This window comes from Pipistrellus hanaki (assembly GCF_964339955.1).
Source record: "Pipistrellus hanaki genome assembly, chromosome: X".
In the NCBI taxonomy this organism is placed as follows: domain Eukaryota; kingdom Metazoa; phylum Chordata; class Mammalia; order Chiroptera; family Vespertilionidae; genus Pipistrellus; species Pipistrellus hanaki.
In genome coordinates this window covers 46095386-46107670 of record NC_140524.1, presented here as the reverse complement: position 1 = coordinate 46107670, position 12285 = coordinate 46095386, and the positions used below count along the sequence as shown (strand labels likewise).

At 39.1% G+C, this 12285-nt stretch overlaps 2 protein-coding genes across 2 annotated transcripts in view; one reads left to right on the top strand and one right to left on the bottom strand.

The window, feature by feature from the left end:
* Positions 1–11875, top strand: part of COL4A5 (collagen type IV alpha 5 chain) — a 348876-nt gene extending 337001 nt beyond the window's left edge. The window contains exons 48-51 of the mRNA XM_084870434.1: positions 2661–2838; positions 8692–8806; positions 9151–9323; positions 10670–11875. Coding sequence (XP_084726560.1) covers positions 2661–2838; positions 8692–8806; positions 9151–9323; positions 10670–10751 — 548 coding nt within the window. The 3' untranslated portion in view covers positions 10752–11875. The remainder of the gene's footprint in view (positions 1–2660; positions 2839–8691; positions 8807–9150; positions 9324–10669) is intronic.
* On the bottom strand, positions 7147–8307 carry LOC311615429 (RNA-binding protein with multiple splicing 2-like; the record flags this gene model as incomplete). Its single annotated transcript, XM_084870839.1, is given in 4 exon segments — positions 7147–7316; positions 7352–7785; positions 7788–7920; positions 8204–8307. Coding segments are annotated over 4 exon segments (777 nt in total). The 3' UTR covers positions 7147–7210.
* Positions 11876–12285: the final 410 nt, after the last annotated feature.

Below are 12285 nucleotides of genomic sequence, written 5' to 3'. Positions count from 1 at the left end.
TTTCTAAATGCAACAGGAGCATTGAATTGCTAAAAACCAATTTATATACTTTTTAAAATGTTTAGTTTAGATTTCAATTATCACACTGTATACATTTAAAAGTGATATAAAAGCTTTTGGTTTTTTAAAATATAAATAGTCACCAGACACTAGAAAGGATAACTTGCAATTTTGAAATGTGGTTTGCAAAGCCCCATCATCCAGTATAACATAGTGTACAGAAGTGGGTCTAGAATAAGGTGACCCGATTGTCCAGGTGTTGGCGGGACAGTACTGATTTCTAACAATTTTTCCCACATCCCGTGGCATTTCAAAAAGTCCCGATTTTTGGAAAGAATCTTTCAAGTGTTTCCAATCTTTCCAAAAATTGGGACTTTTTTAAAACGCTGCGGGATGTGGGAAAAATTGTTAGAAATCAGGACTGTCCCAACAATACCTGGACGATCTGGTCACCTTAGTCTAGAACCCAGAGATAATAAAATATAAATCTTAATTATTAGAACAGTATCAATTTAATCTTCTGATGAAAATTTTGGATATCAACTTAAAAATGTGTGAAGGTACATCATTTTTCATGATTCTTTTTGTGCGTAAGTGAGAAAAGAAAAGCACACTGGTACAGATAACCTCTATTGCCCCTACCAGCCCAGAAATTCAAAAGCTCTATTTCTTTTCTCTTGCACTCACATCCTTCCTTTATCTTTATATCTTATTTTTTCCTTTTTATTATTCACCTGAAAACCTGTCTATGGTTGCTATGTATATTGGTCAGCACTATAATTGTCCTTAGTCTTAAAGACATTACAAAGCCACACAAGATACATCCTTTGGATGGTTTGTAAGAAAAGAGGGAAGCCTAGAGAGGAAATATTTATATGATATTATAAGAACTCAGTTTGTGCTCTTCACTTGTCCAGAATAAATCACCCAATATTCTTCATAAGACAACACCAGTTTAAAAAGTGTTGGGGAATATATAATTAGCTACCACAATAAATGTCTACATAAATCCTATATAATAATGAGGCAATATGCAAATTGACCATCATGCCCTTGCACAAGATGGCTGCCCCCATGTGGTCACAAGATGGTCAGGAGGGGAGGGCAGTTGTGGGCGACCAGGCCAGGTGACCAGGCCAGCAGGGGAGGGCAGTTAGGCGTTACAAAACATGTGGTGTGTGGATAATTTCTGTATGTGAAAAGGAATCCTATATAATAAAGAAGCAATATGCAAATTGACCATCATACCCTTTCACAAGAAGGCCACCCCCATGTGGTCACAAGATGGCCACCACAACATGGCCAACAGAGAAAGACAGTTAGGGGTGACCAGGCCAGCAGTGGAAGGCAGTTGGGAGGATCAGGCCTGCAGGGGAGGGCAGTTAGGGGAAACTAGGCCAGCAGGGGAGGGTAGTTGGGGGCAATTGGGCTCGCAGGGGAGCAGTTAGGCATTGATTGGCAGGAGAGTGGTTAGGGGATGATCGGACTGGCAGGCAGAAGTGGTTAGGAGCAATCAAGCAGGCAGTTGAGCAATTGGGAGCCAGCAGTCCTGGATTGTGAGAGGGATGTTTGACTGCCAGTCTAGGCAGTTGGACATGCCCTAAGGCAGTGTTTCCCAACCTTCTCTCATGATGAGAATCACCTGGTGGAGTTGTTAAAACACAGATTCCTGAATCCCAACTAAGAAGTGCTAAACTAGAATTTTTGGGAACATATAGGTAAAATTGTATACTTAACTAGTGCTCTAACACAGATGTTATATACAGAGCACTAAGTTAGGTATGCAATTTTACCTATATGTTCTCAAAAATTCTAGTTTAGCACTTCTTAGTTGGGATTCAGGAATCTGTGTTTTAACAACTCCACCAGGTGATTCTCATCATGAGAGAAGGTTGGGAAACACTGCCCTAAGGGTCCCAGATTAGAGAGGGTACAAGCTGGGCTGATGGACACACACCCCAGTTGCATCAATTTTGTGCATCTGGCCTCTAGTTATAATATATAACCTGAATCTAGAAATGTTAAAATGTGCATTTTATAATTGAAGAATTAAAGTACAGGGTTGGGCAAAATTAGGTTTGCAGTTGTTCATATGAAAAATAATACAATAATTAATAAATAATAATACCAAAATAAACTTCTGTTTCATGTACTATCAACTGTTAACCTACTATTGCCCACCCCTGCACATTTATTATCTAAGATAATAATCAATTATTATCTCTCATCATTGATTTTTCTATCTCTCTCCTTCCTCTCTCAAATCATTAAAATATATATATTTTTAAAAATAGCCAAAACCAGTTTGGCTCAGTGGATATAGTGTTGGCTTGCAGACTGAAGGGTCCCAGGTTCGATTCCGGTCAAGGGGATGTACCTTGGTTGAGGGCACATCCCCAGTAGGGGGTGTGCAAGAGGCAGCTGATCGATGATTCTCTCTCATCATTGTTTCTAACTCTCTATCCCTCTCTCTTCCTCTCTGTAAAAAATCAATAAAATATATATTTAAATATATATATATATATATATATATATATATATATATATATATATATATAGTGGGCAAGTTTTTCTTTTAAAGGTCGTTACTATTTTAGAATAAACTAAAGTATCATCCTGATGAAGTTATTTGTTTTTTTTTACTCCCTAATTCTTTCTAGGGACAGCTGGCAGCTGCCTTCGTCGCTTCAGTACCATGCCTTTCATGTTCTGCAACATCAACAATGTTTGTAACTTTGCTTCAAGAAATGACTATTCTTACTGGCTCTCCACTCCAGAGCCCATGCCAATGAACATGGAGCCCCTGAAGGGCCAGAGCATCCAGCCATTCATTAGTCGGTAAGAAATTGGCATAGCTTTGACTTGCTCTAATCCAATCCTCAGTTGGTTTAGCTACCATATTTTCTGGCGTATAAGACGACCTCCTAATCTTACAGTTAAAACATAGGTTTAGTCCTATATTCGCTGTATAAGACTATCCTCCACTTCCGAGGCCACACCAGTTCTTTTTTTAATTAAATTTTTAATGAATGACATTTTTTGAACATACCGTAATATACTGTACATTGATACGATAAATGGAAGGTCTCTTCACAAATGGCAATGACATGAACTTGACCGAGAAACAAGAAATCCAAAAGAGAACATTAACAATGATGGCATCATCTGGAAAGAAAATTAGATGAAGAACTTGCAGAAAACGCTTGTTTGTGACTGACTGGGATGATAAGAGGTTTTTCTAGGCAGAGGAGCATTGTGAGCTTAAAATCCTTCAAAATCCTCATCATGTTCTTCTTCTGACATCATAAGTTCATCAATGACCTCTTGTGGTACATTTGTAAAACAGTCATCATATGGATCAAATTCTGAATCAGATGATGTGGCTTCAGCTTCGGCTTCCCCTTCATCTTGCCACAAGAAGTCATCCTCCATACCATCCAAAGAATTTGATATGCCACACTTCTTGAAAGACCTAATTACTGTTTCTTCAGTAATATCATTCCAGGCTTTTATGACAAAGTTACACAAAACATCCAATTGTGGCGCACGCATGTTTCCTCCTTTCCTGAATAACTTTTCTCCGCTAACCATCCACTCATTCCACTGTTCTCTAATACGATCTTTAAATGGCTTGTTTAGGCACACATCCAGTGGCTGTACCAATGATGTCAATACTCCAGGAATAACTGCCGCATCTGTGTTTATTCTTGACAGCCTGTTCTTTGTGCTGGTAGTTAAATGAGCCCTGAACATATCCCACACCAGTAGGCTACGTTCTTGACAAAGCCCACCTGGTCGCCTACTCCATACATTATCAAGCCATAGCTTTACCCCTTCTTCATCCATCCATCCTTTTTCATTCACATGTACAAAAACTCCAACAGGGAACTTGATTTTCGGCATTGTTTTTCTTTTAAAAATAATCATTGGTCTTAGTTTGGCACCATCAACTGTACATGCTAGTACCACTGTAAAACTGGACTTCTCATGTCCTGTTGTTTTTAATTAACACTGTTTTTGCATCTTTTGGATTAACAGTTTTATTTCCAACCATATCAAAATTCATAGGAGTTTCATCCATATTTCCAATCTGATTTAATGCATAGCCATGTTTCTTGCGCTGTTGTATTACATATTGATGGAAAAGACTTACTTTGCTGTCAAGATCTGCAGGTAATTTTTGTGCAATTTTGGTCTTTTGCCTCAGTACCATATTGTGCCTTTCCAAGAACCTAGTACTCCAGGATACAGTGGCCTTAAATCCTTTGCTGTTATCTGGGTTAGATTTGGCCCACTGAAGTGCAAACATACGTATTTTGTTTCGTGTCACTACATAACCATTTTGACGATGCTCAAGAACCATGTCTGCTACATGCTTTTCGAGTTCTGGCCAATAAGGGGTGCCTCTTCTTAATGCACACTTACTCCTTGGCATACTCTTTAATGCATCTTCATTTGCTTTCCAGTCTCGGACCATCTTTTCTGTTACTCCATATTGTCTTGCCGCAGCACAGTTATTGTGTTCCTTGGCAAAGTTTACAACTTTCAGTTTGAAACTGGCTTCAAATTTCCTTCTTCTTGCTGGAGCCATGATGGGTTCTTTTCTACCAGCCATTTGTTGTACACCCACTAATCTTTTAGGTCGGGGTTATACAGTACTGTAGCTTCAGCTACACACAGAATGTACTATTACGGTACCTTTTAACTCACTGTATGTGTCCTGATACAGCAGCTTTGGCTATACAGAACATTCCTGTGCTGCAACTGTATGTACCACGGTGAGCCAATCACAACAAGCAAAGGTTCAAAGGTTATAATAGACCACCTCTCTGACTCTGGCCAATCTGAGCAGGCTTTTTACTAGAACACAGTGTAGCTTCGGGTACAGAACATGTATAATTTGCATGCATAAAAAGCCTGCTTGGATTGGCTGAGTTAGAGAGGCGGTCCAAGCAGCCTTGCAGTGATTGGTGCGGGATCGAGTTGGAAAATTCGTTTAGCGACATATCGAGACGTTTTTTCGGGATATACTCAGCGTATAAGACGACCCCGATTTTCGGTTGACTTTTTTTCGTTTCAAATGTCGTCTTATACGCCAGAAAATATGATAGGTGGTCGGCAAACTCATTAGTCAACAGAGCCAAATATCAACAGTACTACGATTGAAATTTCTTTTGAGAGCCAATTTAAGTTTAAATTTTTTAAACTTAAACTTCTAACGCCACTTCTTCAAAATGGATTTGCCCGGGCCATAGTATTTTATGGAAGAGCCACACTCAAGGGGCCAAAGATCCACATGTGGCTCGAGAGCCGCAGTTTGCCGACCACAGGTTTAGCTGGTTAAAAATAAGTCCAAAACTAATAATCTGATCAAACTTCTCCCAGGTTAGGTAGAATAGAGGTGTCTTTATAATATTTAATTCAGTATTTAGTTTTATTTGTATTTATTGGTTATCTGTTTTGACCAAGCCTCCTGATAGACATAGTGCAATATACAAAGAGCTTACAGTCTAGTCATGAGGCAAATACACATAAATTAATCTAATATGTATAAGACTTGAGCTAAGTGCTGCAATAGGTCCAATAAAAATGTTATGAGAGCATAGATAAAGGGATGTATAATTCTAACTGGAGAATTTGGAGTGACTATATGAAAAAAATGTGTTGGAACTAGCAAGTCTTTGAAGGATGGGATAGACTTGAGACACAAGCAGCTATAAGGAGGAATGACATACAAGGCAGAGAACATGGAAATGGGTAGTAGATTGATGTATTTAGAATGTAGATTGTAAAGGTTGCATAGTGAGAAGGGAAATTGATTGGGTAGTTAGCTTGGACCCAGATGGTAGCAGACATTTACTGTGTGATTTTAGTTTGGAATTTATTTGGTATATAATGGGGAGCCCTGAAAAGTTCTTTATCTTCATTTTAGGGAAGAATACAGAATTATTGGTATGTAACATGGATTACAGAGAGGATAGTCTTGAAGTGGATAGATGTTAGATTGAAACTAATGCAATAATCTTGGCAGGAGTGAATGGAACTCTCAGTGGGGTACATGTATAACTTTAATAGAATAAGATAGGATTTGGCAGGGAAGGAGGAAGTGATACCTGAAGTTTGGAGCATGATTTAAAAAGAGGAGGGTGGTACCATTAAAGAGATCTTCTAGATTTTTGTCAGGTTAGAACCCTCATTTAACTTGATATCCTAGGAATATTAGATATTGTCATTTTCATTCTGATCATAACCCAATTTATCTAGGAATCCAGCAATCATAAAGGATGAATTATTGAAAAATCTATTTTTTCTCACTTGAATATAAAGGTGAAATCTAGTCCAGCCCCTCTTAATAGTATATTCAGGATGCCCTTTTATTTGTTTGTTTATTTATTTATTTATTTATTTCACATGAAAAATCCTTTATGATGCATAAATATTTTGTTACACAGGGTACAAAAATACTTTCACTTTTTGGTTGGTTTTGTAGTTTGAAAGGAATGAGGAGCAGTGGTGGTGGTGGGGTGTGCTGTGGAGAGGTGAGCAGGAAGGGCAGAGGGGATGCTCTGAACAGTGGCCGGCCCCTCGGAGGAGGGAGTGGGGGACCTGGATGGGAAACGAAAAAGGAAACCCTCTGCAGGGCGGCCATCACCGTTCAGCTGAGACATATGTGGGGCGGTGGAATTGGTGGAACTGGCAGGCCTCACAGGAGCAGGGTGGGTGCAGGGGAGGGGTGTATGGAGAGAGGGACCAGGAATGATGGACCATTAAAGGCCAGGACCTGTTGCTATGGTGACACAGTGTGAGAACAAACTGTACACTCACATATACACAAGTGTAAGTGTCTTAATTAATGCTAGAAAGCATGCAAAATCAAACGCCTTGTTTCTCCGAGGTGAAGCTACAAAAAGCAAGTTTTTGGATGGGAGGTCGGGCCTCGCATGGCCCCATGGAGGCCTCGGCACCTGGTCCAGGTGTTCCAGAACCCTCCTCGGAGGCCTTGGAGGAGGCTCTGGGCGGGACAGGGCTGGGGGAGAGGACAGAGAGGAACAGGAAGCAGTCCACTGAGTCAGGCTTAAAATTCACAGTCTTTGGAGGAAAGCAACAGCTCTCCCCCAGCTGCTGGGGACAGTGGAAGCTGCGGGCCAGTGGGCAGCTTCCTCCCCAGCGGGGGGCTGGAGCGTCAAGCTGTGGTAACAAGACTGAGAAACTAACAGAACTGAAGGTACTTCCATCCTTGCTGGGTGGTGTCGGAGGAAGGGTACCAGCGCACCTGAGCCTGCAGGGCAGCGGCAGAAGCAGTGGTAGCTGGGTAGCTGATTTAGATTATTGAAATAGATTTTTCAATAATTCAGCGTGTGAGATAGCCGGGGTCAGCTCTGTGGTGTACAGAGGATAGGGGGCCCAGGCCTCTGGGGACGTGGGGATCAGAGCAGTCCCCATCAGGTCATAGGGGTCCCATGCGATAAAGTGTGCTCCTAGGGTGGGGTGAGCGCTGGTGGGATTCGGTGTAGCCATTAGCTTGTTCTTGGCCATCTTGGTATTGGCTTTGGCAAACTCTAGTCTCAGGATCTGCGGCTTCTCGGGATCAAAGCTGATACCATTCAATGCATTCTTGGCTGCTTCTGCTCCTGCCAGGCTGTCAAATATCACAAAACCAACAGGCTGTCTCGATGTGAGCTTGATCAGGGACTCTTCGTACCCCTTGAACAGCCTGAAGAGCAGGTAGAGTTCTCTGGGCTTTATGTCCACAGGTAGAGTTCTCTGGGCTTTATGTCCACTGGGAGGCCACTGACGAACAGTGTGAGGACCTCCTCCTCCAGGGTGCCACTGGAGTCTGAGCCCGTGCCGGTGCCGGTGCTGTGTTCGTCGTCCAGCTTCAGGTTCAGGATGCCCTTTTTAAATTCATTTTCCAAGATCCTTTTTGTTGAATATTCTTAGTGTAGTTACTATGGGAATTCATTTTTTGTGATCTTTGTCCCAATTATTTGGAGTAAAAGGTCCCCTAAAGGTATTAGCTCCTTTGTAGATAAATTTTGCTCATTGGTTCAGTATTTCAGAAGTCCATTCATGTTCTTTATTATGGACTTGGTAAACTAAGCTGTATTTACTTTGTTGCTATTTTGCTTGATTTTATACTAGTAGATTTAAGCCATATCTACAAGTGTCTGGGTACATGCCTAGCGTTCTTGTTATGTAGTACTTCTCCAGATAGGCCAAATGGTTAACAAATATCCTTGGACTAAAGACACTGGGTGGGAATTGAGAAAGCATCTGTTTCTTGTCCTTTTCTAGTTTACCAGACATTGTTCTTACTATGTTTCAGCATTACTAAATGCCTACCTTTCATTTGGGCACTTTAACAGTATGTGCAATACACTAAGCCAACCTTTTATAGGAATTATGGCATTGACTATAGCAAGTATGAATATAGGGCAGAATGGAAAAATGAAAATGCTACAGCAGTGATTCTTTAGTTTCTTGAAAAAAAATAATTTTTATTTATAACTTTGTTATAGGAGACAAGGCTTATGCAAAAGCAATTCTCAAAGTGCATTTTTCTCTTCCTTTTCTGAGCATTGAAGACATCTTAATCAGTTTCTATACCAAGATAGTGGCCAAAGAAAAGAGAATGCTATTTCCCACATATTGACTCTGTAGATTGTATTCCCTCTTACCTTCCCTTACTAGATGTGCAGTGTGTGAAGCTCCAGCTGTTGTGATTGCGGTTCACAGTCAGACCATCCAGATTCCTCGTTGTCCTCAGGGATGGGATTCTCTTTGGATTGGTTATTCCTTCATGATGGTATGAAACATGCTTTCTTGTCTTTGTTATCATAGCTATCTGTCCATCATATCAACATTTCTTCCCAATATGAATAATCCTTGTCATTTGCATAATAAGAAGCTTGATCTCAAATAGCTGCTGTCCAAGCACTTTGCTTCCCCTCACACATTTTCTAGAACATATTTTTTTATAATCTGCCTGTTGCTTTTGTTGAGTATCCTTAGTGTGGATACTATTCTCTTACCTGTGACCCTAGTTCCTTCACTAAATTTGAATTTTTGGCGAGTTTAGCACATATCTTTGAATATCCACTAAAGTATACACATGAGTGTCATGGCACATTTTTCCTTTTTCTTTTCTAGCATACAAGTGCCGGGGCAGAGGGCTCAGGTCAAGCCCTGGCCTCCCCTGGTTCCTGCTTAGAAGAGTTTCGTTCAGCTCCTTTCATTGAATGCCATGGGCGGGGTACCTGCAACTACTATGCCAATTCCTACAGTTTTTGGCTGGCAACTGTAGATGTGTCAGACATGTTCAGGTAAGGTGCTTATGATTTTATTTTAATTTAAGTCCTTAGCTTTCTTCAAAGATGCTAGGGAAAAGAGAGAGAGTTCATGAATGGTTTATACCTAGCAAATGTTTAAAAATTTAATGGAATGTGTTGTTCATTCTTGCTTGTTCTCCTTATATACCTGGTTTATATCAGATAAACAAAGTTAGCTAATAGTAGGTATGTGTGGTTTGAGATGGCTTGGTAATTATTTAGTAGCAAAACAAGCAAATCAGGGAAAGTCATGTGACATGCTCAATAACAAATGAGCAGCTGTTTATTTTATTTTATTTTTAAAATTTTTTTAAAAAAATATTTTATTGATTTTCCACAGAGAGGAAAGGAGAGGGATAGAGAGCTAGAAATGTCAATGAGAGAGAAACATAGACCAGCTGCCTCCTGCACACCCCTTACCGGGGATGTGCCCACAACCAATGTACATGCCCTTGACCGGAATCGAACCTGGGACCTTTCAGTCCACAGACCAAAGCTCTATCCACTGAGCCAAACCGGTTTCGGCTGAGCAGCTGTTTAACTAGATGGAGGCCATCCCAGGAATTGAAGCTATAATCTGTGTTTCCTCTGCCAGTCCAATGAACTCTTTTCCGAGGATGTTTTCAAGCCACTCATTTAAGTGTTTTTATTAGGGAGAACACTTATAACACATGTACCTTAGGATACTTCAATCTATTGGATTTTGTTCAGTTTAAATATATATTTATATGTTGCTTTTTTAATGTTTTCTTATGTGTTATCTTTATGCATTTCTTATGTATTATCATTTATTCATCATCAGTTGCCCAGAATCTCCTGATTATAGGACTATTACAAAAATGTATAAGATGGAGATACAAATAGACAAAGATAATAGTGGTACAGAGAAAAGTCACAAAAATACCTACCAGTAATTGTTCTTAGGTCATACTATTCACTGTACTTGATCATATTGCTCAAAAGTTAACCATTACTCATCAGGACAGCTCCTTCAATACAAAAACAATGTTTGCAGATGCGAGAGTGATCTGGCTGTGACATCTGTCACTCCATTGATCACCAGGGTTGATTCAGCTGATCTGGCTGGCTAGGCAGATATTCCCCTCCTCTCACCCATCCTGTGTGTCCCTCAAGAAGCTGCAGCTGCACGCTCTATTGGAAGAGGATGACCTTTCCCCAAGAGTAGAGGACTGGTCTTCAGTCAAGGGTATATGAGTAGCTGCACTCCCCTGCTAGAACCTCCAAACAAGCTCTCAAAAATTATGTTTGCATGTGAATTTGAACCAATAATATAAGTACCAGAAAAGGCTAATCTGATTGTCTTGTTTCTTATTTCCCAGCAAACCTCAGTCAGAAACGCTGAAGACAGGAGACTTGAGGACACGTATTAGCCGATGTCAAGTGTGCATGAAAAGGACATAATATTTTGAAAAGGACATATATATGTGAAATTCCCAGGATGCAATGTCTCACTCTCCCCAACTTTACCACTGTTGCCCAACAATGGTGCTACTATATATGACCAAGAAGACATGCTAACTAGTAACCATGAAGATTCATATGTACCTCATCAATGTATAAGAGCAAGGTTGCTATTATTATTCTACAAAAGAAATAAGGATATGAATTCACTTTATGGGTCCAGAATAACTTTCTGTAAGAATTATAAAATGAAGATTATATATTTAGCCCAGTAACTAAAATGGCACGTTAAAAATTCAATTAAGGGATGAATCTGAGTAAAATAAAAGACTGAAATTGGGGGAAGAATTATTTTTCATGGTGCTACTAATCCTACTCTATCTATGGTTTTTAATATAAAAGTGTTAAGCTTATTTTGCTCTGTAATTAAAGAATGTGTATATTGTATAAACAGCCGTTTAAAAGCTCACAATGTTGAGTCATTTAAATGTGACCTGATATAAGTCAATCTTTATTAAAAAATATAGGAAACCCTAGAGTACAGAGAGCAGGGTTTTATATCCATGTTTATCAAAGTAAGAAAATTTATATTGCATGAAGTTACTACTGAGAGTAAATTTATTTTGAATTTTATCCCCTAAGTTCTTATTTGACTTTTTAAAAAGTCATTGTAATCATAATTTTTAAATGTTTGTGTTATGTACCAAATTATAATATCTAATGGAGCAATTTCTTTTTTGCTATATTCTCCAACACACTCAACACCAGTTGTCCCGCATTTTAATGTTTCATACATTTTGTTTTGTTCACCCTTCACTAGGCAAAGTTCTCCTAAAATAATTTTGAGAAACAAAAATATACAAAAACGATCATTCTTTTCTGTGTGCTTCTTATGCAAGAATTATTGTTTTATGGCCTCTGCTTATACAAGAACTGAGAAGACAATATTTGGTTAGTTTTCTCTTTTCAATTATAAAACCAATTGATGCTTCTTACTCTTTTTTATTCTAAACATTTTATTATAAATAGTCATAGAGTAACTGATTTCCCTAGCTGTCACATTCTCAATGCTTTTTAAACTCACCAATATCAATTTCATTAAAGATACCATATGTTGTAAGGATGGTTTGTTGTGTATGTCTTCAATCTATATGTAAAAGTCTGCACATTTACAGATAGACTGCATGTCTGCATATCAATAAGTAGTCCATTCTAGGAGTTGTATTTTATTTACATCACTATACATTTACATTACTATACATAAGCACATGAAGAAGGAACATGAATTTACTAACTATAACCTCCATTAACCATATTGCACATTTAGTAACTTTCCTTATTTTACTTCTGTCAGAAAAAAAATGTAGTCTGTGAATCATATGAATAAATATAAAGCTAGCTGGGCCATGTAGTATGTGGTTACTTATTGGTTTAGAGAAGCTAGAAAGGTTAAAGACTAGGTAGAAACCATATAAGCTAAAACAGAACTCTGCTTAGCTTATAGTAATCAGTACAGTAAGAAGCCAGGCTTTGT